The sequence below is a fragment of the Microtus pennsylvanicus genome, chromosome 18 (assembly GCF_037038515.1).
Source record: "Microtus pennsylvanicus isolate mMicPen1 chromosome 18, mMicPen1.hap1, whole genome shotgun sequence".
In the NCBI taxonomy this organism is placed as follows: Eukaryota; Metazoa; Chordata; class Mammalia; order Rodentia; family Cricetidae; genus Microtus; species Microtus pennsylvanicus.
The window spans coordinates 345,218-372,747 of NC_134596.1; the positions used below are offsets into that span (position 1 = coordinate 345,218).

Sequence of the window (27,530 nt, forward strand, 5' to 3'; positions counted from 1 at the left end):
AGCCAAATACCAAGGTGAGCCCAAAGAAAAACATATAGATCCCCCTGGAAACTGGAAGCACACAAGAACGCTGGGCAAAAGTTGGTAGCATAAGGGTGGGAGTAGGGCTAGGGGTGGTGTTAGGGGAAGGGAAGAGGCAGGGAGAGAGAAGTGAGAAGGGAACGATTGGGGAGAGCTTGAAGGAGTGGGAGGGCTGAGATGGAGGAAGGGTAGATATAGGAGCAGGGAAGAAGATATCTACATTAAGGGAGCCATTTTAGGGTTGGTAAGAGACTTGGCTCTAGAGGGGATCCCAGGTGTCCATGTGGATGTCCCCAGCTAGGCCCTTGGGCAGCAGAAGAGAGGATGCCTGAACTAGCCTTGCCCCATAATCACACTGATGATTATCTTGAGTATCACCATAGAATCTTCATTCAGCGATGGATGGAGATAGAGACAGAGACCCACATCAGAGCAACGGACTGAGCTCCCAAGGTCCAGCTGAAAAGCAGAAGGAGGGAGAAGATGAGCAAGGAAGTCAGGACCGATCGTGAGGGGCTTGTCCACCCACTAAGATAGTGTGCCTGATCTAATGGGAGCTCTCCAAATCCAGCTGGACTGGGACTAAACAAGCATGTGATCAAACCAGTCTCTCTGAATGTGGCTGACAATGGGGGCTGAGAAGCCATTGATAAAAGCACTGGGACTTGTTTCTCCTTCATGTACTGGAATTTTGGGACCCTAGTCTATTTGGATGCACACCTTCCTAGGCCTGGATGGAGGGGGGAGGGCCTTGGACTTCCCAAAGGGCAGGGTACCCTGCCCTCTGTTAAGGCTGGAGTGGGAGGGAGGAGGAGGAGTGGGAAGTGAATGAGAGGAGGGGAGGAAGTGGGAATTTTTGAATGGAAAAATAAAAAAATATATATTCTATTAAAAAATGGAGATATGTATTTACATAGTTCATATTTATATTTCTCAGAATTAAAACCCCTTTTAGACTAAATAAATTTTCATAATGTTTTAAGCTATTACAAATATATAAAAATCCCTAAGTAGCTTTTTGTTAATATAGTCATGAGACAATGATGTTCTCATATGCAGAAAATATTTCGCTTTAATTCTGTATGTCAGTTTCTCACTGCCTTCCAGGAAAGTGATTTTTTTTAATTATTTTATTTTCTGAGAGGGTATAAGAGTCAGAGGATTAGAAGAATTTTATAATCTTCTCCTAATATATTTAACAATTATTAAAGTTTTTAGAAAACCAATAAAATTTAATAAAATCCTATTTTTCTTTCATGAAGATGAGACTTGAATAAATAGTCTAGTACTTGAACAAGAATAATTTTGTATTTTTATTTGTTCCATGAAGATTTCAATATATTTTAGAAATTATTGTCAAAATGAAGAAGAAACATTCTTAATAAATTTAGTAAAAAACTATAAATATACCTTTGTCTATAAAAAATTTAATCTTCACCTCATAGCCTCATGGGTTTCCTCATAAGAAAAATTTTGGCATTTTTCTCTTGCATATATTTCTTCCTATGCATAATATTTATTTCTCACATCTAACTGAGAATATAAGTATTTTATATAAGTGTTTATAAGGCAGTAAATCATGTATGGATACTGATCAAATTATTTAATGATTAAAAGGCATCTATTGAAAATAAAATTTTTTATAACTTAAAAAAATGTCGAGCTCAGTAAAAAAAAAAGAAAAAGTGGAGGGCAATAAGTCAAGCTAAGACCTGGCATTAACTAAAAAAAAAGAAGGAATTTCGTATCTATAGAGCCTGAGAGTTTTCCCTCATCCATGAAAGTCTATCACTGTTTTTGTTTCACTTTTATCTTTACAGTACAGCCAAACCACTTTTCAGTCTCAGTTAAACTGAAACATTTCTCATCACCTATCCTGCTATAAAAGCTAATTTTAATCTGAACAGGATAATACTTGAAGGAAAGTACTTAAATTACTACCATACTGTTTAAGGAAGACTTACTGGAGTGAATATAATTTGAAAAAAAAAAAAAACACTCCTAGCACTGGCCCAGTGAAACTCATTATACTTTATTAGTTAGTTAAAAAGGAAATCTTTCACAAAGCAAAAATATATAAGATAGATATGGGAAAAATAAGATAGAGCACTGCGCTGACTAAAAACAATGTGGACCCCATTCAAGATTTTTCAGCCAGCTTCTAAAGCTTTAAATTACTTAAATTGTATTTTTACAGCAGTTAAAAAAAATCCTTTGAAGTCTGAGCATTCATTGCATGAACTGAATTACCAAGTTCAGACTTGCCAGGGCCCATCTAAAAGCAAAATTGTACCACACTGAAAATGCCAGAGGCGCTGGTTCCACCACTATCAGATACTGGCTCTATCTTGGGCCAAAATGACAAACAGTGGGACCATGGCCAACTTACTATGAACCAGTGTGTGCCAGAGGACAAGGACAAGGTCATTAGGAAGACTGGGGCCGCTGGAGAGTTAACAGCTTATTGGCTAAAGTACCTGTTCTAACAGAGGATCCAGGCTCAATTTCTAACACCCTCATAGCAACTTACAAATTCAGGGAACCCAAGACCCATTTCTGACCTCTCAGGGCACCAGGCATACATGTAGTACACAGACATATTAGCAAGCAAAACACTCATACACATAAAACAAAGAGCAGAGGCCACCACCACCAGGGACAAGCTGCATTTCTGTGTGGCCTGTGCCACCCATAGCTAGGTGGTCAGGAAACTGTCTCATGAAGCCCTAGAGAAGCAAAACACTCCATGATTTAAACTACTGGTGCTGCCCCATGACCTCCACTCAAAGCCCATGGAGCCATAGGACAGAAGAACAGAACAAATAAAATCAAATGGAAATTATATTCGCAAGAACAAAAAGAAACGGCAGAGAATGCAATCATGGCGACACAGATTACCATTGCTGCTGGTCATTCAACTGAATGGCAAGGCCCCACTGCTGAAGACACCACAGACTTTGCATGTGGACATATTGAAACCAATCTCAAACTAGCTGTTATGGCAGCAGGAGGGGCCGTCCAGGGTGCTGGGGAAAACAAGCTATGCAACATGCACAGTGGTACAACAGTGGCATAAGTCTGTGTGGCTAGCCAACTGCCTTTGGGTGATCTGAGGCCTGCTCCACAGGAAGCCATTCATGCTGGCACTGTAAACCTGGTCAGAGACCCGCAGGCCCAATGAGGAACTACCATTTGTTTTGCTAAATAGCTATGCTGTCAAAGTGCCTTGTAAACATTTTTGTTCATACTCATATGCCTTGGTTAGGGTTTCTACTGCTGTGTTAAATACCATGACCAGAACTTGGAAACAAAAGGGTTTATTCAGGTTATAGCTGTAGTCCATCATGAAGGGGGCTCAAGGCAGGAACTGAAGCAGAAGCTATGGCGGAATGCTGCTCACTGGTTTGTTCCCCATGGCTTCCTCAGTCTGCATTCTTCCACAACTCAGGACCATGTGTGCTCTGTGTCAATCATTAATGATAATAATAAGAGTCCCAGAGACTTGTATACAAACAATCACATGAATGAGCTTTCTCAAATGACTCTAGCTTGTGTTAATCTGACAAAAATCACCACAACACCATAGATCTATCTTACTTTCAACCTTGGTCAAATGAGCTTCTTTTTCCTCAGGGTAGAACTCTTTTTGATAGTATATTGGATTGGATTTCATCTTTTTTATTGACTTTTATTGAGCTCCACATTTTTCTCTGCTCCCCTCCCCTTTGGTCCCCATGCTCCCAATTTACTCAGGAGATCATGTATGTCTCTCTTAGGGTCCTCACCGTTGTCCAGGTTCTCTGGCAGTGGGTAGGACTCTTAACTGTCCAATGTGACATGTGCTCAGCCACTGATGGGACATCGGTGTCAATCTCACCTCTCAGCCTCATGGCTCAGAGAGCTTCCAGAAAGAGGGGAGGAGCGAACGTAAGAGCTAAAGGATGCAAATGACGTGACATGACATGGCCCCGCAATTATCAACTCACAGGAGCAGCGGTTACCTGCATGAAACCCACCAGCTAAACTGAGGGAGAGTCTCCCGAGGTCACACTCTTGAGTGGATGAGCTACCGAAGGCCAACGGTTACTGAGGGGTGTGGTCAGTGTTAGGGTGCCCATACCCACGCGCCTATGAGCAGAACTAACCGGACTCAGTGAGTTATAAAAACAATACTAACAGAACACAAAATTGGGAAGGAGATGTGCTGGGGGAACCCAAGGAAGAGCTGAACAAGGAAGATTCAGAGATAAATGGATGTAAAATATATTGCATAGAAGTATGAAATTTTAAAAGAAAAATATTATTATAAAAAAACAAAACAAAACAGGGTGATGTATGAGTGAGACACCATGACAGCCAACACCTTTAATCCTAGCACTTGGGAAGCAGAGGCACGAGAATCTCTGAATTCCAGACCAGCCAGAGTGAGTTCTAGGGCTAGAGGAGAAACCCTGTCTCAAAAAAACCAAACCAGACCAACAAAGAAGCAGGTGCTAAGTCCCACTGACATAAACAGACAGCATTGGTCCATGTCTGGGGACAACAATGGTGAGTGAGACAGTGAGACCAGCCAAGGGGACACGGACAGAAAGAATGGGCTACCTCTGGCTGCTGCCTGGCATGCAGAGCCCTCGGCACAGTTCAGATTCTTCAGCAGCTGCATGGACTTGCCGGCCATTATGATCTGCTTCAGGACAGGCTTGAGGAAGGACACCATGGTGTGCTGCCGGCTGGAGGGACCCTGGTCACTGCCAGAACTGGCGCTGGCATTGTCACTCATTTTCTCTTCATTTTCCGTCTTTTCTGACACGCTGTAAAGTGTGTATGTTGCGTACCAGAAGTCTCTGTGGTTTACCGGAACATTTTTGTTCCTATTGAGATTCGAAAGAATTTTAAGTGTTAATTTATGTTCCTTTAAAACAACAGTCTACTTTGTTTTAGTCTAGGGAATCTAGCAGTAATATCAATATTAGTAAAATGATCTTCAGAAATAATAAGAGTAGTTTCCATTGAACCTCATTCTGCTTGATATACAAAAATTATACTCTCAAGTTAAATAAAATTTAAGTGAAATATTTTCCTGAATTGGAATTAAACAGAATATGACTACTTAGTTCCCTTTAAAACAATACAAAGTTTTCCATTGTAGTTTATAAATTTAGAGGAGTCAACTAGAGGGAAATTGTTATAAATGGATTAAGATATTTATTTGTTTTATTAAGTGTTAAGAAGATAATACGCTGCTTATTTTAAGAAATAAATACCTTAAAAACCTATACTGCTGTCATATGTTCATAACTTAGAATGAAATAGTTGTTCATCTTATAGAAGAAGTATAAACTGCTATGAAAAGATGTGAACAGCTATAGAACTCATTGGTTGGGACCTGGCATCTTTCTAAAGATGCTGCAGAGTGAGCCTGTGTTATGGTACCAGTAAACCTCTATCACTAACCACTCTCTCGGTTCTGTGGGAAATTCCCCAAAGATTCAGTTTTGATGTGGTGTCAAACCCATGTTAGCATCCCCTGGACTCAACACAATCCTCACCTCTGTATGATGAACTCCCTTGCACCATCCCACAGGTGTCCATGCACAATCCATTCATCTACAGTCTGTAGGTAGGGCCGCACTGTTTCCACCCAGAGAGAGAACAGGAGCGAGACCTAAGGATGAGAGCTTGCCTGGTCACTCTTCACAGCTCCTCTCACTAGGCTAAGACTAAGTTTAAACATTTCAAAATGCCTTTAAAAGTGGCTTTATTTCTACCTTTTTTTAAAACAAAAAAGCTGAAATTCTCAAACATACACTTTAAGATTCTTACTAAGAAATCCATCTAAATATGGGATAAATGTAAACTTCATCATTCCTAGGAGAAACTTCCTGTGCTGAGAGTTGTTTTTTGTCAACTTGACACAAGCTAGGGTCATCTAAGAAGAGGGAAATTCTTCCATCAGGTAGCTGTGGGGCACAATCCTGATTTTGATAGATGTGGACTGGTGCAGCCCACTGATGGTAGGACCATTCTTAGGCAGGTGACCCGGGTTGTATTAAAAAAAACAACAACAAAAAAAACAAAAACAGCTAAGTCATGAAGAGCAAGCCAGTAAGCAGGACTCCTCCAAGCCTCCTCCTACCTCTGCTCTGCTCCCAGGAGGCTTGAGTTTCTGCCCTGGCTTCCTTGACAACGCATTGTAACAGGGATGTGTAAGCCAAACAAACCCTCTCCTCCCCAGCAGCCTTTGGTCATGGTGCTTACTAAGGCAGGAGCTGCGCAGACAGCACAGCAGACAAGATCTGGGCAGGGTGGTGCATCTCTAACCCCAGCACTCAGAAGGCAGAGGCAGGGGGTCTGTGAGTGAGAGGTCAGCCTGGTCCACAGACTGAGTTCTAACCCCAGCACTCAGGAGGCAGAGACAGGGGGTCTGTGAGTGTGAGGTCAGCCTGGTCCACAGAGTCAGAGGCAGGGGGTCTGTGAGTGAGAGGTCAGCCTGGTCCACAGACTGAGTTCTAACCCCAGCACTCAGGAGGCAGAGACAGGGGGTCTGTGAGTGTGAGGTCAGCCTGGTCCACAGAGTCAGAGGCAGGGGGACTATGAGTGTGAGGCCAGCCTGGTCCACAGATACACAGAGAAACCCCGTCTCGAAAAACAAAGAGCAATGCAGTTGATGACCTGGCTTAGGAAGATTCAGTGACAAGTCTGAAAATGCCTCTAAGACTCCACTGGGAATATTCACATGACATAAACAAATTAAGAATGTGTGGTGCATAAAAATGGAATATACAGAGTCTGGATTATATTATTGTGTTTTCTTTGATATTTTTGACTATGAATAAACTAAGTACAGAGAGACATTTCATTGTATGGGCTGCTAAGTTAAATCAACATATATGTTTAGAGGTATCTTGACTTCAAAATTTGGGTCTAAGGATTTGTTGCTTTGGAAATGAGGTTCTGCTTGTTTCCACAGAGGATGAGAACCTTTAGAATCCTTTCCGACTGATGTGGTTTGATGGACCAAGACCACCCAATAAGTCACTGTGAACACCACCAAAAAAATATTTTGCTCAACAAAATGCAGGAAGCAGTTTAGACAGAACTATGCCAAAATTCCCAAATATTGTTTATAAATGCTTGTTTACATTTAAAGGGGGATTGCTATAGAGATAGATACTTTGCATTGGTATGGATCTTGGTTTACTGATAAAAATTTAAGGTCAATTTTGTTATATGTATATTTCTGCTCTTGATTAAGGTACTGTGTGTGCAGGTCATTTAGAAATGCAATGTATAATTAAGAAATATAGGCTAATAGATAATCATCTATAATAGTCAAGCTTGTAGTCATGTTAAGTTTTCTAGATATATAGAGATATATTTCAGTTAGCTAGATATTCTTCAAAACTTTCAAAGACTACAGAATATGGCATATAAATGTTTTAAGAACTAAGGACTTTTCATGACAGTGAGACACATCTGTTCCTGGCAGCACCAAGAGGATGATGGGCATTGAAGATGCTCCTTATGGAGTTTGTTAGCCATTTGGGCAAGACACTTCTCTTGCCAAAACTTCTTGACTGGACTTGCAGGACCCACAGAAAAATGACTGCTGAACTTGCCTAAAGGTGAGACCATCCTTTGGAGTTCCTACTTCATGAAAGAGTCTGTTAGAAGAAAGTAACTGACAAACTACCTTTAGTCAGAACTCCCTTTGAAATTTCCTGCTTCATGGAAAAGTCTGCTGGATACTATGAGCCTGTAGGCTCAAGATGGTTGCTCCAAAGATAGAGAAGAATTTTGGGAGACTGTCCAGGCAGCGAGAAGTCTCTGTCAATTCCAGAGTTTTGGATGTTGCTTACAATGCACTTCCTATTTACTTAGGTAATATTATATCCTCTGGAGTCTTTGATGGAGTTGAAGAATAGACAGCTATGATTATAGTTTTCCTTAGTTATGATAAAAGATAGATATAAATGCTGTAACTGTAATTCTTGATTGATACCTGTCTTGTTATATTTAATTTTACTATGTTAAAGTTAAAACCTTCCTTTTTATTTAAACAAAAAATGGAAAATGCTTTGGAAACTCCTTCTGTCTATGCATTGCTCTTATTGATTAATGAATAAAGAAACTGCTTGGGCCTATGACAGGACAGAACAGAGCTAGGCAGGTAAAACTAAACTGAATGCTGGGAGAAAGAAGGTGGAGTCAGAAGAAGCCATGAAGCTGCCAGAGGAGAAAGATGCAAGCTGCTACCTTGCAGGTAGGCCATAAGCCTCACAGTAAAATGTAAAATAATAGAAATGGGTTAAGCAAAAATATAAGAGCTAGCCAATAAAAAGCTAGAGCTAATAGGCCAAGCAGTGATTTAAATAATTTTTTTAAAAAGTGTGGTGTCTGGTCAGCTAGTGCTGAAGAATCAGTTATGATTAAGAGGAGACCAGCATCTTTGAGACAGAATCTTCAGGGTCAGAACACAGAAGCTGTGGTCCAGAGAGAGCTAGGGTTACACTGAATGCTGGCAGCTGAACTTGGCACCATGTAAGGATGTACTGGCTTTAAAGGTATGAAGAGGACATGGAGAGTAGCTGAGACTTGCACCACAGAAGCAAAGAGAGGCCATTAGTGATGGTATAGCCTCTGCTGTAGTGAAGGCTGCAGGATGGACAGAGTTTGTGGTAGGGTCAGAGTCCCTGAAGGCAGAGATGGCAGGAGCCCATTGATAAAGGTGCAGCCAGTAGAAACCCCAGCATACCAGAAATGCCAGAACAGAGGGACAGCTACCAAGCATAGCAGCAGCTGTAAGTGAAGCTAACTTGAACCTATGAGATGAGCTGTGTGATTTAAATGGACAAGCCAAGAGCTAGAGAGACCCATGCTCTTTGGAGCCCAGAGAACTGTAACTGAATACCAGATGCAGGGCACTGAGCCACAGGGTTTACTGTAAAGTTAAGAGCTGGATTTTACATTGTTCAGATTATCCCTGTGCCCTTGTTCTTCTCTTTTGGAATAAGAAGTAGCTTATTTCTGATCATACACGAATAGACCAAAGTTAAGAGATTTCGGATGCTTAGAGATGCTTTGTTTTAAAGGGACTGAGCTTTTAAAGTTATACTGTTTCATATTGTGACAATAACATGAGATGCTAGGAATAAACAAGAACAAAATGGTCATGGTTAAGTAGTGATGTGTCTGTGTGTCAAACTGATAAGGGGTCAACTGGGAAGAGGAAGCCATACTTTGGGAAGGTGCCTCCATCAGACTCCCTATAGGCAAGCTTATGGGGCATTTTCTTGGTGAATGATTGCTATGGAGGGCCTACATTGGGGGTGATTTCACTCTGGACATGGGGTCTTAGGTTGTTGAATAAAGCACACAGAGTTGCTGTGCGACAATGGTTTCACCCTGTAAAGATTGTTTTTTGTACTTAATAAAATGCTGATTGGCCAGTTGGCCAGGCAGGAAGTATAAGCAGGGCGACCAGGCAAGAAGTAGAGGTGGGGCAATGAGAACAGGAGAATTCTCAAAAGAGGAAAGTGCAGTCTGCAGTCATGATTCAGCCATAGATGAAGCAAGATGAGAATGCCTTGCTGAAGAAGGTACCAAGCCACGTGGCTAACATAGACAAGAAGAATCGGCTAATTTAAGACGTAAGAATTAGTTAATAAGAAGCCTGACCTAATAGGCCAACCAGTGTTGAATTAATATAGTAGACTTCTGTGTATTTCCTTGGGACTGAACAGCTGTGGGACTGGGCGGGTCAGAAACCTCAGTCAACAAATGGTGCCCAATGTGGGGCTTGAACCCATGACCCCGAGATTAAGAGTCTCCTTCTCTACCAACTGAGCAGGCTGAGCAGTAAGCAGCATTCCCCCATGTCTTCTGTTTCAGTCTCTGCAGTCAGGTTACTACCCTGGGTCCCTTCAATGGTATACTACTTTTTTGTTTGGTTTGGTTTGGATTTTTGAGACAGAGTTTCTCAGTTTAACAGTCCTGGCTGTCCTGTAACTCACTTTTTGACCTCTTTCTTTAGTTTCCTTTGTTTTTAAGACAGAATCTCACTATGTAGCTCCTGATGACTTGTAACTTGCTATGTAGACCAGGCTGGTCTTCAACTCAGAGATCTGCCTGCATCTGCCTCCCGAGTGCTAGGATTAAAGGTATGCACCACCATTTGTGGGTGTGTTTTATGTAAAAAGGGTTTATTATAAATATCTATGTAAGCAAAGTGGTATTTTTTTGCATCTTCTTTCATCCTTCTGTTTTTTCCTTCTCTTTTGTTTGTAATTAAAACTAGTAAGTCAGACATTAATTTGGAAGCTAACTGTAAAACTTCGAAAAACTGTCTGGCATACCATGACTTAACCCTCATTTATTAAGGAATTAGGACAGGCTCTCCACTACCTTATTATCGTGCACTTCAGATAAGGCAGAAATACAATATACCGTTTGTTCAGAGGCTTCTCCCACATTGTCATATTCAAGAATGGCCTTGTAGAGGGTGTTAAGCAGGTGAGATGCCCGGACGACATTCCGAGTGTCAGGAGGGACTTCTGCTACTCCAGTACTGAACACTTTGTGCAGGACTTTTAGCTGAGCCAATCGAGGGGCCAACTTGTTTACCACAATTGCAAGTGTTATCGTGGTATCTGTTATATAAATCAAACAACACATATATATATATATCAAACAACAGCAAAGAAAAACATCTGTGACCAACATATAATAACAATGCTAATAAGATTATTTCTTTGACATATGGCAAGGCATAGCCAAATGGAGGAAAGAAAGTTTTGGCATCGTATCATAATACCGGATCTTTAACATTACATTTTCCTTAAAGAAGAAACTCCAATTAGACAAGGAGGAAAAGATAATTCAGACAAAAATAATGTATAAGGTAACTGACATATCTCAGAAAAGGAAAGACAATGACTTTTAATGTAACGGAAAGGTACTCAACTTCACTTAAAAGAGCATAAACTAAAATCACACTATATTGATGTGAAAGGGTCTTCTTTTTGTGTTGATTTCATTGGTTAATAAAGAAACTGCCTTGGACCATTTGATAGGACAGCCCTTAGGTGGGTGGAGTAGACAGAACAGAATGCTGGGAGGAAGAGGGAAATGAGACAATCACCAAGCTTCTCCTTGATGGAGGAAGGTCATTGGTTAATTAATAAAGAAACTGCTTTGCCTAATAGGTTAGAACATAGGTGGGTGGAGTAAACAGAACAGAATGCTGGGAGGAAGAGGAAGTGAGTTCAGACGCCATGCTCCCCTCTCCCGGGCAGACGCGATGAAGCAAGCCGCCAGGTCAGACATGCTGAATCTTTCCCGGTAAGCGCACCAAGCGGTGCTACACAGATTATTAGAAATGGGCTAAATCAATACGTGAGAATTAGCCTAGAAGAGGCTAGATACAATGGGCCAGGCAGTGTTTATATGAATACAGTTTGTGTGTTGTTATTTCAGAGCATAAGCTAGCCGTGCGGCAGGAAAGCAGGCCTTCTTGCCTCATCCCTACACGATACACTATACACAAACTCCCCATCACTACACGATACACTATACACAAACTCCTCATCACTACACGATACAATATACACAAACTCCCCTACCACAGCCTAGTTCAGTGAGGGGCAAGGAAGCTACAAAGTGGGGCTCAGTCAAGTTCTTGAACATCAGGGCAGTTGTTCAGGTCTATCCGTGTGGCAGAGTAGCAAGTCACAACGACACTATGCTGCCCCATACTGCTGGGCCTGCGGTCTGGCTACTGTGCTGCTGTGACATTTGGGTGTCCTAGCTGATTCTATAATTATGGAAAATTTTATCACTGAGAGAAACAAGGGAACACAGGAGCTCTTGTGCTACTCAGTCTTTAGTTAAAAAAAAGTACTAATAATAAAATCGAAAATTAAAGATGGAAAAAAAAAACACACACTGGTTCACCACTTATACCTGTCATATTCGTGAAGAAAAAATTTGTTTAGTAACATATAACAAGATTCTGCTCACAGAGCACAAATGTACTTATATTTAATTGTAGAGAAATACATAAAAATCTAGAAGCCACATATGTGATTATATATATTCTCTTACTTATTAATTCCATTATGCATATGTGTAATTACTGTAGTGTATATGTGGTAATCATTGCAGCTACACTGATAACAGCAAAGGGGAAAACTGGGCTACAGTATGAAGCAAAACAGTTTCTGTAAAAAGAAATATGGGAGCTCTCATATGCACACACAGCAGCCACTAAAAGGATGCACAAGAAGCTGCTTGTCTTGGGAAGGGGACCTAGAGCAAGAAAAACTGCTCGTTGGAAGTTGTTCTGTATGTTTTAGAGAGACAAATGGTTTCCATATTTGTGTGTGTGTACAAGTGGGCATGGGTGGTGGGGGAGGTAGGTAGATATGTGTGCCACAGGCACATGTGGAGGCAGGACACAGACCACAGGGACTGGTTTTCTCCATCACGCAGGCCTACAGACAGGACAGACCACAGACACTGGTTCTCTCCATCACGCAGGCCTACAGACAGGACATAGACCACAGACACTGGTTCTCTCCATCACGCAGGCCTACAGACAGGACACAGACCACAGACACTGGTTCTCTCCATCACGCAGGCCTACAGACAGGACACAGACCACATGAACTGGTTTTCTCCATCACGCAGGCCTACAGACAGGACATAGACCACAGGAACTGGTTTTCTCCATGATGCAGGCCTACAGACTGGACTCAGGTTGTAAAGTTTGGTGGCAAATACCTTTATCAGACGAGCTAACTCCCTCACCCTAAATCACTTTTAAAATGAATTTTAAAATTCATTAGGATTACTGATTTGCAATATAATTTTGAAACCTTTTATCAAAAATAAATAACTTCATTAATATTCAAAACGAATTAGATAGCTTATGAATTAAATAAAATTTCCCTACCGCTACTGATGATGCACTTCTCAAACTCTGCAAGCTCCTCTTTGAAGTTGATGAAATACTTGTAGAGGGCCCACATGAATGCTTGGTACGTTCTAAATGGAGCTTCAGGAGGCTTCTTGGGTCCAGAGCAATTTCCAGGTGACAGGCTCTCAGAGCTATGCCCCATGACTTCATCAATGAACTCCTGGAGCCGAAACACAACCTGGCCATATGCTGCTATCTGCTCAAGCACAGATCGCAAACAGCTCTGCAACAAAAGCCAGGCATAATCATTCGTATCTCGTCTTCCACAGACGTTTACTTTAACCTCTCTACACTGAAAAAGACTGCTTCTACAACTGTTTAAAACTTTGGTACAGGACAGAGTAACGTGAGTTTAGCTCATATTCAAAAGACACAATGAACATCAATTATGACTTATACCTTTTAAAAACACACAGGAAGTACAGGAAAAATCATTACACTATACAGCTTTCTTAGTACAGATTAAAGAAAGTAGAGAATGAAATGAAACTTAAATGTCACAAATAATACTTAAGAACTGGCTAAGCCCTGCAATGATGCACTACTTAATTTTGATTTTTAGAGTTTTTACTATATTCAATGTGATATTGTATAATGTTCTAAAGTTATATTACCATTTAAAATACTGCTTAGTTATAATTTTTAAGTGACAATAAATACAAATACTTACATGTGTCAAATGAGCTACGATAATATTGTTTCTCACAGTTACCTTTCCATCTATCAACTGAAATATAAACAGCTTTTGTACCCCTGAAAGTAACCTGAAATGAAATAAAACGATGAATATACTCAAATTTTATTAAAACCGTCACTAAAAGTATGGCTGAGAAATTTATTTTGAAAACCCGAAATGGGGGTTTTGATCCTACTTAATGTGCTGGCTTGGTGGGAGCCTAGCCAGTTTGGATGTTCACCTTCCTAGATATGGATGGAGGGGGGAGGACCTAGGACTTACCACAGGGCAGGGAACCCTGACTGCTCTTTGGACTGGAGAGGGAGGGGGAGAGGAGTGGGGGGAGGGGGAGAAGGGTGGGAGGAGGGGGAGAAGAGTGGGAGGAGGGGGAGGGAAATGGGAGGCTGGGAGGAGGTGGAAATTTGTTTTTTTTTTTAATTCTCCTTTTATCAATAAAAAAAAAGAAAAAAAAAGAAAACAGAAAAAAAAAAAAAAAGAAAACCCGAACTGGGAAACAAAATAGCTTGATGACAAGATCATAAACTTCATGGGATTAAGCTAAGACTCAAGATATTCTAACAGTACTCTACAAATTCAACAGTTAGCTGCGCGGCGGTGATGCACACCTTTAATCCCGGTACTTGGGAGGCAGAGGAAGAAAGATCTCTGTGAATTTGAGGGCAGCCTGGTCTACAAATCGAGCTCCATAAAGAGAATCTCTGTCTCAACAAGCAAGCAAGCAAGCAAACAAACAAACTTCAACAGTCACCCCAACATACACATACACACCTCTCCTACATTCCTGAGGATACAATGAGACCACTGCATGTCTGCAATAGTCAGAATGCTAACAGAATGTGAGCAGTACAGCTCTTGGCAGGAGCCCCTGGGCCCAGGGCTATCATAGGCTGCATTGGACTTGTAGTGTTGGGGAACTAGCACAGACATCCCTCACAGACACATTTCAGATCAAAGCACTAAGCAGCAAATCTTGCTTTGAATTCAGATATTCAAAAATGATGGTCTAACTCAACCCCAAATTATTTAAAATGGGAGAGAATATATCAAAATCACACAACTGTCACAGTGAAATCTGAAGTCTGAACTTCATCTTTAAGGCCTGTTTCTAGCCTGCAGGTGGAAATCCTTGGTTATAGTCCTTAAGAACAAAAGAATATTATTTTACTTCTCAATAATAAAATCTCCCAGGCTAAATGAATCTTACCATAGGGTTTCCCGAATAACCTGTGTCTCAGTAACCACCACCTTGTCATCTGGAACATACAGTGGATCACTGCTGTACAGGTGTTGGTCCCTATTAAAGAGCAAACACCAAAAGGTCAACAGAAAAGTTTTTAGGTAACATTACTTGCCTCAATGAATATCTGCAATTTTATACTCAGCAATCAGCAAATAAACACAGAAAATGCCTTCAGTGCACTCCACATTAATTCTCCACAGTCACCGAAATCTTTGTAGTGAAGCATGGTCAGAGCAATCACAATTGTTTACCATTCAATAACCAAACGCTTAAAACTATGCAATGCTTTTTTTTAAAAAAAAAAAATCAGCGTATTTTTATAGAAAGTACATTAAAACGGAAACTAGATATACATTAGCGTACACCAGTCCACTTACACTGATAATAAAAATACTACTATCAAGGAATTTCACCGTACTCAATACTAATTACAAACTGCTCAGGGGAGCAGGACTCAGCTCAGCGAACGTGTGCGTGTCTCATGTGTCTAAGGCCAGCGACCACATTCCCAGCACCACACGTATGCATACGTACTCCACTACAGCTGTTTAAAACTAAGGGACTTACAATTCAAGGTCGGACTTGATTACATCACAAATCAAAAGCAAATCTTTAAATATTTATCATTATATTAAACGAAAAGTTTAGCTTACCAGACAGCAGCTAAATTGGAATGCAAATGCAGACTGTGTGGGATCCAGGAGCGCCTGGTTGTCCAGTACTGATGGACGACATGCTGCTCCAGCCAGCTCCGGCTATCTGGCTCATCTGCTAGAAGAAGTGGACTAGGTATCAGTTTTAATAATGTGATGGGAAGTGCTCACTTGGGATGAGCCCCTGTCTACGAGGACTTCACGTGGCCCCTACCTGGACTGTAAGTGAGAGGGCTGACCTGTGCTGTCACAAAGAAGATGCAAGGTCTAAGAATTAGAAGGAGGGGATAAAACTAGGAGGTCTGTGGATTAATACCAGTCACTCACATAAAAAAAAAAAACAAAAAAAAACTACCAAAGTTAAGATGAAGATTTACCAAAAATGTATAACAGACAAACTGCAGAAACCAACAGTATTCTCCTATCCCTATATAAACAAAGCAAAACAAACTGCTCAAGATTCTCAGCAATAAAAAGTGTAGCACACGCAGAAATCACTAGATGAATACTTGTGAATTTAGAAAAGAATATTACCAATAAACAAACAAAAAAAACCCCCAAATTTCATAGGACTGGAATATAGCTCAGGGCATAGCATTTACTCAGCATTCACAATGCTCTATGTTTAATTCCCCCAAGCAAATAATAATTAACTTTTCTAAGTTTAATATAATTAGAAACAATGGAGGTATTGTTGGCCTCCCTAAGCTAACTCTACCAATTTAAGCTAATCAAAAAATCGAGTTGGATTTGTCTAACACACTGCTTCTAAATGTCCATGGAAGAGTCTAAGTTCATAAAGTGCAAAGGATGGGATACATATTCTATGTATTACGACAGAACAACAAAGCCACAAAAAAAGTCTGTTCCTGGGTAGACGAACACTAAAATAATAAACAAAAGATCTGTAAAAAGTAAAAATGAAAGCTTGATACACAATCAAGACAAAACCACCAAACAACGATTCTGCTGGAAAAACTGCCTCATTAGACAGTAAGTAGATCCTTCAACCTGGTGTCATATAAAGACGTAGACCTCGGACCAAACAATCCAAATGTGATCCTTTCCAGGCTCTAGCCAGGTGAGTGCAGCCTTCACCCTCATCAAGGAAACCTCTCTGCAGAGACGAAAACCACTACAGAAAACCACAGCCAGCCAAAAGGCAGATCGGTGGAGCCCAATCCCAACTGATGCATCTACAAGCCTACTGCATCTAAAGCTCAGAGATCATTGTAGAAGAGAAAGTTTGCTTTGAGATTGTGTCTCCTAGGAATGTCAGAAAATATATACATAAAGTTCCACCAACATGGCTGCCTAAACATGATCTGAACAAGGACAACACCAACAAACATGCTAATGTGGATTCAAGAGAGCTCATGAGGCCTCAATCCCACACAAAGAACTCTAAGCAATTAAGGAATGAGATGAGAGCTGGAGAGGGTAGTCTTCTCCAGGGAAGAGCACATACAAGAAACATACAGAGTAGTCTGTATTTATATATGTAATGACAATGAAAAAAGCTATGGATTTGGAAGAGAACGAAGGGAAGGTTTATAGAGAGAAAGGGAAGGGAAAAATGATGCGATTATATTATAATCTCAAAAAATAAAACCAAAAACCATACCCAAATGAAACAATAATAAAACAAACATAGAAATAGAGGGAAATGTTGGTTTTAAGCAAAAATCCCAAGACCACACACTGACCATCTGAAATGTTTTTTAAGATTTTAAATTTTAGTGCTCGCTTCAGCAGCACATATACTAAAATTGGAACAATACAGAGAAGATTAGCATGGCCCCTGTGCAAGGATGACACGCAAATTCGTGAAGCGTTCCATATTTTTTGTATGGAATATATACATATTAGAGTACTACTCAGCAGTAAAAAACAAGTACTTCTTGAATTTTGCATACAAATGGATGGAAATAGAAAACACTATCCTGAGTGAGGTAAGCCAGACCCAAAAAGAGGAACATGGGATGTACTCACTCATATTTGGTTTTTAGCCATAAATAAAGGACACTGAGCCTATAATTCGCGATCCTAGAGAAGCTAAATAAGAAGGTGAATCCAAAGACAAACATATAGGCATCCTCCTGAATATTATCTTCATCAGGCGATGAAAGGAGAAAGAGACCCACATTGGAGCACCGGACTGAAATCTCAAGGTCCAAAACAGGAGCAGAAGGAGAGAGAGCATGAGCAAGGAACTCAGGACCGCGAGGGGTACACCCACACACTGAGACAATAGGGATGTTCTATTGGGAACCCACCAAGGCCAGCTGGCCTGGGTCTGAAAAAGCATGGGATAAAACTGGACTTGCTGAACATAGCGGACAATGAGGACTACTGAGAACTCAAGAACAATGGCAATGGGTTTTTGATCCTACTGCACGTACTGGCTTTGGGGGAGCCTAGGCAGTTTGGATGCTCACCTTACTAGACCTGGATGAAGGTGGGTGGTCCTTGGACTTCCCACAGGTCAGGGAACCCTGATTGCTCTTTGAGCTGATGAGGGAGGGGGACTTGATCGGAGGAGGGAAATGGGAGGCGGTGGCGGGGAGGAGGCAGAAATCTTTAATAAATAAATAAATTTTTATAAAAAGATTTTAAGCCGGGCGGTGGTGGCGCACGCCTTTAATCCCAGCACTCGGGAGGCAGAGGCAGGCGGATCTCTGTGAGTTCGAGACCACTCTGGTCCACAAGAGCTAGTTCCAGGACAGGCTCCAAAACCACAGAGAAACCCTGTCTCGAAAAACCAAAAAAAAAATAAAAATAAAAAAAAAAATAAATAAAAAGATTTTAAATTTTATTTATGTGCATGTATATTTGTGTATATATGTTTGTATGTGCATGTGTGAGTGAGTATGTGTGTGTAGTACCCAGGAAAGCTTGAAGAGCTAGATTAGAGGTGTTGTGAGCAGTTCACTGGATGATTAGAACTCAGGTCCTCTGGAAAAGCAGCAAGCTCTCTTAAGTAAGTGCTCAGCTACTTCTTCAGTGACTCAAATTCACATTTGATTTCTTCTTTTTTAAAGAACAGTTTCTCTTTTTATCTAAGTCAGAAGAGTAAAAGCTATTTGCAAAATGTCTAAGGCCTAAAAACTGACACCTGATGAGGGAGGTCCTTCTGTATATATGCAGCTCTTATTGGTTAATAAATACAGCTGCTTTGGCCTATGGCAAGGCAGAATATAGTCAGGCTGGAAGAGATATAGAGAACAGGCAGAGTCAAGATCAAATGTAGCTGCCCAAGGGAAGGACAAGCTGAGACCTTACAGGTAGGCCACATCCTTGTGGCAATACACAGATTAATAGAAATGGGTTAAGAGTTAATTTAAGAGTTACTTAAGAAGCTTGAGATAATAGGACAAACAGTGTTGTAATTAATAAAGTTTTGTGTGATTATTTGGGTCCGGATGGCTGGGAAACAAACAAGCAGTTTCCGTTTACAGACACAACAAAGAGCTCTGGGGAAGAGGGCAACAGATAGGAAACCCAGATGAAGCTAGGCATGATGGTACACTTCTCTAATCCCAGCACTGAGGAGGAAGAGGGATGAGGATGGGCTCAAGTTACAAAGAGACCCTATCTAGAAACAACCTAAACTCCAGGGGAACAAGTACACAATAGCAGTTATCAAGAAATACACAGAAAAGTCACCAAGAACATGAGTCTTTAAGTAACCAGTCAGAGGGGCAGACCTAATCCAACACTTAGGAGACTAAGGGGCAGGAACGTGGATCACAGCCAAATTCTCACACGAGTCCAGACTGTGCAGGTAACTTGAGGCCTATCAAAAGGGAATACTGTAGCGAGCAGCATAGAGCCACACCTGATGGAGATGTACAATCAACTCCTGAGACGGCTAAGGCCTGACTTATGCTATGATCACGCAATGATTATCAGCTGCTTGCCTATGCGTGGACCTAAAGGCAGTGCCCACCTGGCAATCCAGGATTGGCAACCCATGCCTACTTAAGGGCTGGGAGGGCTTTGCCCGGAGAGAGAGAGGAGAGAGAGAGAGAAAGTGAATAAAGTCCTGGAATAAACTGCAGTGAGAAGAGCTTCGGTGTGTCGCGCGTCTTCCTTGCTGGACGAGGTGGGGCATGACAGGTGGTGGCCTCGTATGACTTGTCCCCTCCCCGTAAGGGCCACCAACTGTCACGCCCCACCTCGTCCAGCAAGGATGATGCGACCACCGGAGCTCTTCTCACTGCAGTTTATTCCAGGACTTTATTCACTTTCTCTCTCTCCTATCTTCCCCTCTCTCTCTGGGCAAACCTCTCCCAGCCCTTAAGTAGGCATGGGCTGCCAATCCTGGATTGCCAGGTGGGCACTGCCTATAGGTTCACGCATAGGCAAGCAGCTGATAATCATTGTGTGATCAGGCCCCAGCCAATATTAGGAGCTGATTATCAGGTATGGCTTCATGCTGCTCTCTACACAACACAAGATGAGATGATAAAACTGCATCTTCCACACTTCAGGAACAGAGGAAGGAAAGTCCCATACCAATGTGGGCAAGTCTCAGGAGAGAGACCTAAGGAAAGTTCAGAGACAAGTTACTGGTAATCATGGAATTTAACACACCAGCCAACATGTTTCACAATGCAGAAACAATGGCACATATAGACAGCAAACACATTAGAACAAGTGCTAAAACTAGCTGACAGGAAAGAGGAAATAAAACTGGGAATCAGAGAAAAGCTGACAAGATATGTACAATAGGATGACTTTATAATCTTCCAGTTTCTTAGAATTTCTACCAATTCATATTGCTCACTGATGAAAAGATAAGCATTCAAGTAAAACATAAACTCTCCTCTTTCTCCTCTTGCTGAGAGAGGTTTCACAACAACAACAAAGAGAACATTCAGACTAGGCAGTTAGAACTACTTCTGAAAACCTGTCTTTTAGAGCTGGAGAGAGGACTCAGTGGTTAAGGGCACTGGCTACACAACCATCTGTAACTCCAGTTCTAGGGGCTCTGATGCCCTCCTCTGACCTCTGGATACCAGGCATAAACATGGTACACAGAGGAACAAGGAACACCCCCGCATAAAATAATAATAAAAATTTAGAAAAACCCTACATTCTACATTTCATAGTGCTGTTTTTCTTATTTGGAGTGATATAAGGGATAAAAGCTACAGTGCTACTTCTTAGGCACGCACTTAAGACAGTTTAGGGTCCGTTAACAATGTCAGGGCTTATCAACAGCCTCATCAATGCCATCAGTCTTAAACCTGTTACTTGTTAGGGGTTATCAACAGTCTCATCAACACCAGCAGTCTTAAACCTGTCACTTGAGACCTCTAGTGAGATGAAACCTGCCCTCAGACATGTAGAATACCTTCCCAGGCGACATGAAGTCCTCCCTTTCTGCTGGGGTCTTGTTCCTCTAATGGGGTCCTGTCTACCTGTATCCCTGAGTCTTCTCTGCTCAAGGGCTGCTGTGCGTCTTCATCACCACTGTCTTCAGACCAGTTCTGAGTGAAGGAGAAAGAGATCTTGAGACTGTGGCAATTACAGTGACTTAGTTGTAAAAACAATGAACAGTTCCATAGAGAAGCAAAAGCCAAATAAAATTTTGTCTTTTCAAAGTTTCCATAATGGGAATAGAATAGTTTGAGGTGATAAAAATCAAGACTGAAGTATGACATCTACATGTACGTGCGTAGTGCAGATGAAGGCAAATCTCAGAACAGAGACCTAGCGAGACTAACAGGTGACAAGGAAGGACAGAATGCAAACGAAAGTGTCTGTGAGTCAGTCACGAAGACTACAGAAAACTCAAGTTTTCCTAGTTTGAACTTCATCAGTTTTATTTTTTTGTGGATATGTGAATTCAAATTTCTGAGAGTAGAAATAGCAAGAAATAATTCGAATTCTAAAGAATCCAGCATGCATCTTTGAGGCAGTGTCTATGAGAGTAAGTTTTGCTTTTCAATTTTCTTGATCAATAGTATAGTACAGTAGGAACTAAACGTGATCAGTCACTGGGTACAGCTATTCCTTGACCTACAGTATAATAGGAACTAGACGTGATCAGTCACTGGGTACATTTATTGCACTGACCTATCTACACATTTCTGTTCTAGAAAAGGGTACTATAACCTGAGAAGTTTTCTCTTTTTCTTCTGTTTGAAAACACACCAAATAGCTACAGTATTATATAATCTGTAAACTGTATTGACATACATTGATTTGGCCCAAAATCCTAATAAATCTTCCACAGTTAATTTTTAAAGCATGACTTTATTAAATTTTACTCAGAGAGACTGAGTATTATGCACACATACAAATGAGCTGCTCACCATGGCTCACACGTGCAGGTAAGAGGAGAATTTGCACAAGTTGCTCTTCTCCATCTAACTCAGGTGTTCAGGTTTGGCACTAAGGTTTACCTGAGAAGCCAAACTCACCGGCTTAGTGAAGAGAAGTCCTGTTTAAATGGCATGTTCTATGGCAGAGAGACACACTAAGACTACTGCCGCCTAATGGGCATGTACTTATAATATAATGTGCAATGTCAAAACCGCAGCCGCTTACTGGTGTGTCGACATCTGGACCAAGGCCAATCTCTTCACCTTCCATCAAGTATTTCCCCCAGTCAAAATCATCTTTCTTTTCTAAAATTTAACAAAGGAACCTCGTTAGCTTTATCATAAATATCTGGCAGACAAAAAAACCAACAAAATCCTACAGGAAAAGAAATCCACATGAAACTCAAAATACCTTCAAAACACCATGTTAACAAATATTGAGATAGTTCTGACTGGGGCAGTGTCTGATGTTTGCCTCGCATGCACGAAGCCATAGGCTGGCTCTTTAATACTGCATTAGCTGGGCACAGCAGCAAACACCTATAATCCTTGAACTTAAGGAAATTGAAGGCCACCCTTGCCTACATAGTGAGCTTGAAGCCAGTTTGGTGTGTCTTTTTAAGAACCTTTGTCTTAAAAAGAGAAAAAAGAAAGAAAAAAAAAGGAAAGAAACAATAAATCCAAATTTAATGTATCTTTTATCACTTCAATTAATTCACCATAAAAAGTTCTACTTGAATGTATGCCTTTATGACAGAAAAGGGCACCAGATCTCATTACAGATGGTTGTGAACCACCTTGTCGTTGCTGGGAATCGAACTCAGGACCTCAGGAAAAGCAGTCCGTGCTCTTAACCACTGAGCCATCTCTCCAAGTGTACAGATCTTACATTTTAAGTGAAATTTTGCAAGCCCATCCAAAGCAACAGAAATAATTTAATTTCCTGATTTTAAAATTTTTTGGTTTTCAAGATAGGGCTTCTCTGTGTAGCCCTGCCAAGGATTTTTTACAACTTTCAATAAAAATCCAAACAATTACTAGGAAATGAAATCATTCTGTGTCTGATAACATACCCACTTCTTTGTCTCTTGGCGTCTCCACATAGCTGCGGTTGGAAGGAGAATCAGACAGACACAGGAGGAGGGACAGTAAGGAATAATGGGTATCCGTCTGTAAAAAGAAAGTGAGAATGGCTGGTGAGTGTTTCTCAGAGTAGACCGAGCAGGAGAGAGTAATTTACACTCGCACTTTCCTTGTTTCAAAAAACGTGAGTTACCATCCAATCCATTCTTATCTCTAAACGTTCTTCACATTCCAAATGTTTATACAGATATGAAATCTAAATGGCATTAAGTCTGATTCTCTATTTCTTTTCTCTTTGGTTTTCCATGACAGGGTTTCTCTGTGTAATAGCTCTGGCTGTCCTGGAACATGCTTTGTAGATCAGGTGGATCTTGAACCCAGAGATCTGCCTGCCTCTGCCTCCCAGGTGCTGGGTTAAAGGACTGTACACTATCACTGCCTTAGGAGTACTGCCAGCAGGCTGACCATGTTCCAGTGAAAGGCCACACACCCACGACTGCACCGACAGCACAACTAGATTTGATGGGAGGATTCAGATGGCTAAGCAGTTAAGAGCACTGACTGCTCTTCCAGAGGACCTGGGTTCAGTTTGCAGCACCCACATGGCAACAACAAGATCTGACACACGCACAGACATACATCAGGCAAAACACCAATGCATATGATATAAAACTAAACAAATTAATTTTTAAAAATTAGCTTTGATGGGTTAAAATAAAATAGGACACAAAATTGGATGGGTAGGGAAGAAGGGATGAATCTGGGAGGATTTGGTGTGGGGTGAACACGTTCAAAACTCATTGTAGGAAATTCTCAAAAGACATAGTAAACACCAACAACAACAAAAATAAGGGAGAGCACGCAAGAACACACAAACACAAACACACACACACATCCTCACTCTAGCAAACAAATAATGTAATCTCAATTTCACCAACCAAGACTCACTTAACATTTTGAGACAGTACATCATTAGGTAGTTTTGTCTTGGGTGAGCCTTACAGAGTACACTCACACAAACTCAAGGCACAGCCTATCACATACGTGCTCATTTCTGCTCTATTCACCTCCACAGTCTCTCATGACTGCAGTCTATATTTGTAAATGGTAATAAACCGCAACAATGAAAATACCAGACTTCGAAATTCTGAGAGTTCTTGTAGCAAATCACTGCACCTAAGGGAGACCTTGGGGCTCCTGACATTTGGGATGTAGCAGGTGCTATCTGAAAAGTTTAAGGCAACCAGGCAATGTTGTAAGCTATGCCAACCGCGGATTTCAAACGGCAGCAAATACCAAGTGAGAAGAGCAAACAAGAGCACATTGCTCACTTCACAGCAAATCTGAGGCAACAGCTAACTTGTTCCAGCCAGAGGATGTCTGGAAGAGATGCCGAGCTGATGATAACCACTCTGCAGAGAACAAACACAGCACGGAAAGAATGAACACAGCACAGAGAGCACAAGCCTGAAGGCTCACCTTTGTTTTCTCCACACCGGGGAGTGGCGCATTGAGAAACTCTGTGGTTAGTCTCTTCCAACTAGCAGCTTTGCCGAGGTCAGAATGAATGGTGAATTTTTCATAAATCCTAAAATATTTTTTAAAAAAATCAACTGATAGCAAAGGATCTTGATGAAAACACATTAATGAATGAATATATGCAGATATACAGACTCAACATACCCTTCTATTGTTTTTTGTATCTTGTGACTGTTGACATCCAAGAAACGATGAAATCTGGTGAAGATAAATGCAATTTTTAATGGCAATTTTGCCATATAGCTCATGCATGCTTGAGCCATAGCTCTCTGTATTCCTACATACGCCCCATACTCCTCACAACCCTGTTCTCCAGATCCCACGTTCAGTATAACAAAGTTTCCTAGGATTTTTGATAGGTCTTGTTAGGTGGCTCAGCACTCACTGGGAAGCTAAGGATAGCCTGCAACTCACAGCAATCCTCCTGCCTGAGCCACCCGAATGCTGCATTATGCCTGTCGTTATGCCTGGCTTTTGTCTTTTCAATATAAGAGAGAAGTCCTGTGGAAGTCTTAACACGCATCCTCTGAGTAATTTTGCGTTTTAAACACACAAAATGAAATACAAAGAAAAGCAAGCATATTCAAGTACAATTACCAAATATTTAAAAAGCTTTGGTAAGGGTCTGGAGAGATGGCTCAGAGGTTAAGAGCTCTTGCCATTTTTCCGGGAGACCCAGTTTCCATTCACAGCACCCACAACTGTCTATAACTCCAGTTCCAAGGCAGCTACCTTCTTCTGGCCTCCACGGGCACCAGGTACACACATGGCAATGGCACACACACACATGTACATAAAGGCAAATCACTTATACACATAAACAATAGAACCTAACATCAGCAGTGGGATCAAAGACTGTCATTAATGTAATAATAAAGAACACTTGGGAATAACCTTAAGTAGTTGTAATACAACGTGAAAGACACCTTTTCTACTGGTGATAGATATGCTTTTGCTACTGTTATTATACCATGCAACATCTTAATTCTTTCCCAACTCAAACATGAACACCTACCTCGCCTCCTGCTGCTAGAAGTATGAGAAAAATTGCTAAAGACACAATTACTTTTTGAGTTCCATGACTTATGAATCATTATAGGTTACAACTAAAAATTGCACTTGTGATTTTAGACAGTTGGCATGCTTTCCATGAACCTGAGAGGTCTGTATCCTCACAAACTAGGAAGATACTCATGTCTGGGCTTATAAATCAAGATCGCAGACTTTGACAAACTGTTCCGTGTTCAAGGAGACTTTTAATGGGCATGCTACGTGTTGTTCAGTAGTAGAACCTGAGTTTGTTTTATGCGAAAGGAGGACACAGAATCGGGAAAATCTGCAAGCGGCCTGAGCAAGAAGAGAGGCGTTGCTGAGACTTAACATTCATTTTCTCAGCAATTAAAAAAATACTTTTGATGTGCAGTGAGAGCAGAATGACTCCGTTTTCAAAGCACGTTTCTCACAAGGGCACTTCGGGGAGACCGAGGTGCACAGCAGCCGGCGGCTCCCAGGAGGCCGCACCCCCGCCCGCCCGCTCGTCCGCCCGTCCGCCCGCCCGCCCGCAGCCGAGACCCCACACCTGAAGTTGGACCACACGAAGTCCAGCGCCAGTCGGAAGTTGGGGTCCGCCTGGTCCCGCAGGCCAGTGACCCGCCGGATGAGCTCACACACATCGCGCTCCAGCAGTCGGTCCATCCGGCTCCCGGAAGCCCAAGGCCGGGCCATGCCCGCCACCTGCCTATCAGGAGTCTCCGCGGCCTCGTGGCTGCTCTCGCGAGACTTCCGGCTCTGGCGGCCCCCGACGACGCCGGAAGTGTGCCTGCGGGAGTCCCTGCAGCCGCCACGGTGGGCTCGGGGGTGACGCGGGACTAACGTGCAGCAGCGTCTCTGCTTGCGGGATTTGCGGGATGCAGTGCGTCCCTGTGCGGTGAGGATGTTTGCTCTTTCTGCTTGCACGTTGGAAAATTAGTGTCCTTAGGGTTTTTAACGTTATTTCTTATGATCATTGTATTTAATAAGGGCTTCTGGGTAGCCTTGATTCATGCTTTGCGTTCTGACGTATTCTGAGGGCAACCGGGTTTCTATTTCAGTGTACGGTTCCCATCATATTTTGAGAGAAATAAATAAAAATTATTTACTTACTCATGCTCTGAGCTTCGGTTTCTCCGCCAGATGATCCAAATTGGGTTCTCGGTGCCACCCATTAAAATATACGGTTCTGATTAGACCAGGGACACGGTTAAAATAGAAATAGGATCCGTTTATTACAGGGGTTCTCACCCTTCCTATAGCTGGGACCCTTTAATTCAGCTCCTCATGTTGTGGTGAGCCCAACCAAAAAATTATTTCATTACGATTTCATAACTGTAATCCTGCTTCTGTAAGGAATCATAATGTAATTATCTGATAGGTGATCCCTATCAGAGGAAGGACTAAGGTACCTCTATTGTATAATACAGGTTTTTCCACACACACTGTGCATTGCCCTAAGAGGCTTTTGACTTTATTTTGCTACTAGGTAGACCCAGAAAAATCATCATTGCACAATCACCCCTATCAAGCAACAGCTGTTAACTTATCCCTGGGAATAGAGAAGGAGCCACCCTGTGAGTCCAATGGGGGAGAATTGAAACTGTGAGGGCACATGGCATAGTCCAACCTATCAGGTAAACCAGCCCAAGGTCTTGTCAGACACTAGATGGAGAAAAGCAAAGCATATCCCTCCCTACCAAGACCCCCATAAAGTGACAAATTCTGACATTGTGGAAAGACACAGCACACACACTCAGGACTCAGTCTTTGTTTTATAAGAATCAGATGGGGAAGATTCCAGTCTCCCTAACTTTGGCTTTATTCTTGTGTTAATTTGGATGCTACCATCTCCAGGCTTTACTCTCTTGTCTTATCTGCATCCCCAGCTCTGTTCCCAGAACTTCTTTGGGGCGTTTGTCTTAGTTAGGGTTTCTATTGCTGTGAAGGGACACCATGG

General features: G+C 41.6%; 1 protein-coding gene and 1 non-coding gene across 6 annotated transcripts in view; one reads left to right on the forward strand and one right to left on the reverse strand.

Annotated features, from left to right (window-relative positions):
* Nucleotides 1–26,302, reverse strand: part of Tubgcp5 (tubulin gamma complex component 5) — a 47,775-nt gene extending 21,473 nt beyond the window's left edge. For 2 of the 5 annotated variants that reach the window (XR_012908348.1, XM_075953171.1), the window contains exons 1-13: nt 26,121–26,266; nt 24,686–24,739; nt 24,482–24,590; nt 22,993–23,089; nt 22,146–22,225; nt 20,947–21,082; nt 15,588–15,702; nt 14,899–14,988; nt 13,668–13,761; nt 12,974–13,220; nt 10,468–10,670; nt 5,571–5,686; nt 4,624–4,892 (exon numbers count right to left, since the gene is read on the reverse strand). Coding sequence is in view for 4 of the 5 variants with exons in the window: in XM_075953171.1 (XP_075809286.1) it covers nt 4,624–4,892; nt 5,571–5,686; nt 10,468–10,670; nt 12,974–13,220; nt 13,668–13,761; nt 14,899–14,988; nt 15,588–15,702; nt 20,947–21,082; nt 22,146–22,225; nt 22,993–23,089; nt 24,482–24,590; nt 24,686–24,739; nt 26,121–26,266 (1,756 nt within the window). In the remaining variant the exon portion in view is untranslated. Of the gene's footprint in view, nt 1–4,620; nt 4,893–5,570; nt 5,687–10,467; nt 10,671–12,973; nt 13,221–13,667; nt 13,762–14,898; nt 14,989–15,587; nt 15,706–20,946; nt 21,083–22,145; nt 22,226–22,992; nt 23,090–24,481; nt 24,591–24,685; nt 24,740–26,120 lie in introns of all 5 variants that reach the window. The other 3 variants (XM_075953168.1, XM_075953169.1, XM_075953170.1) reach the window with 3 other exon arrangements.
* LOC142837976 (U6 spliceosomal RNA) lies at nt 17,327–17,433 on the forward strand. Its single transcript, XR_012908428.1, has one exon. It is a non-coding gene; the product is annotated as a U6 spliceosomal RNA (small nuclear RNA).
* Nucleotides 26,303–27,530: the final 1,228 nt, after the last annotated feature.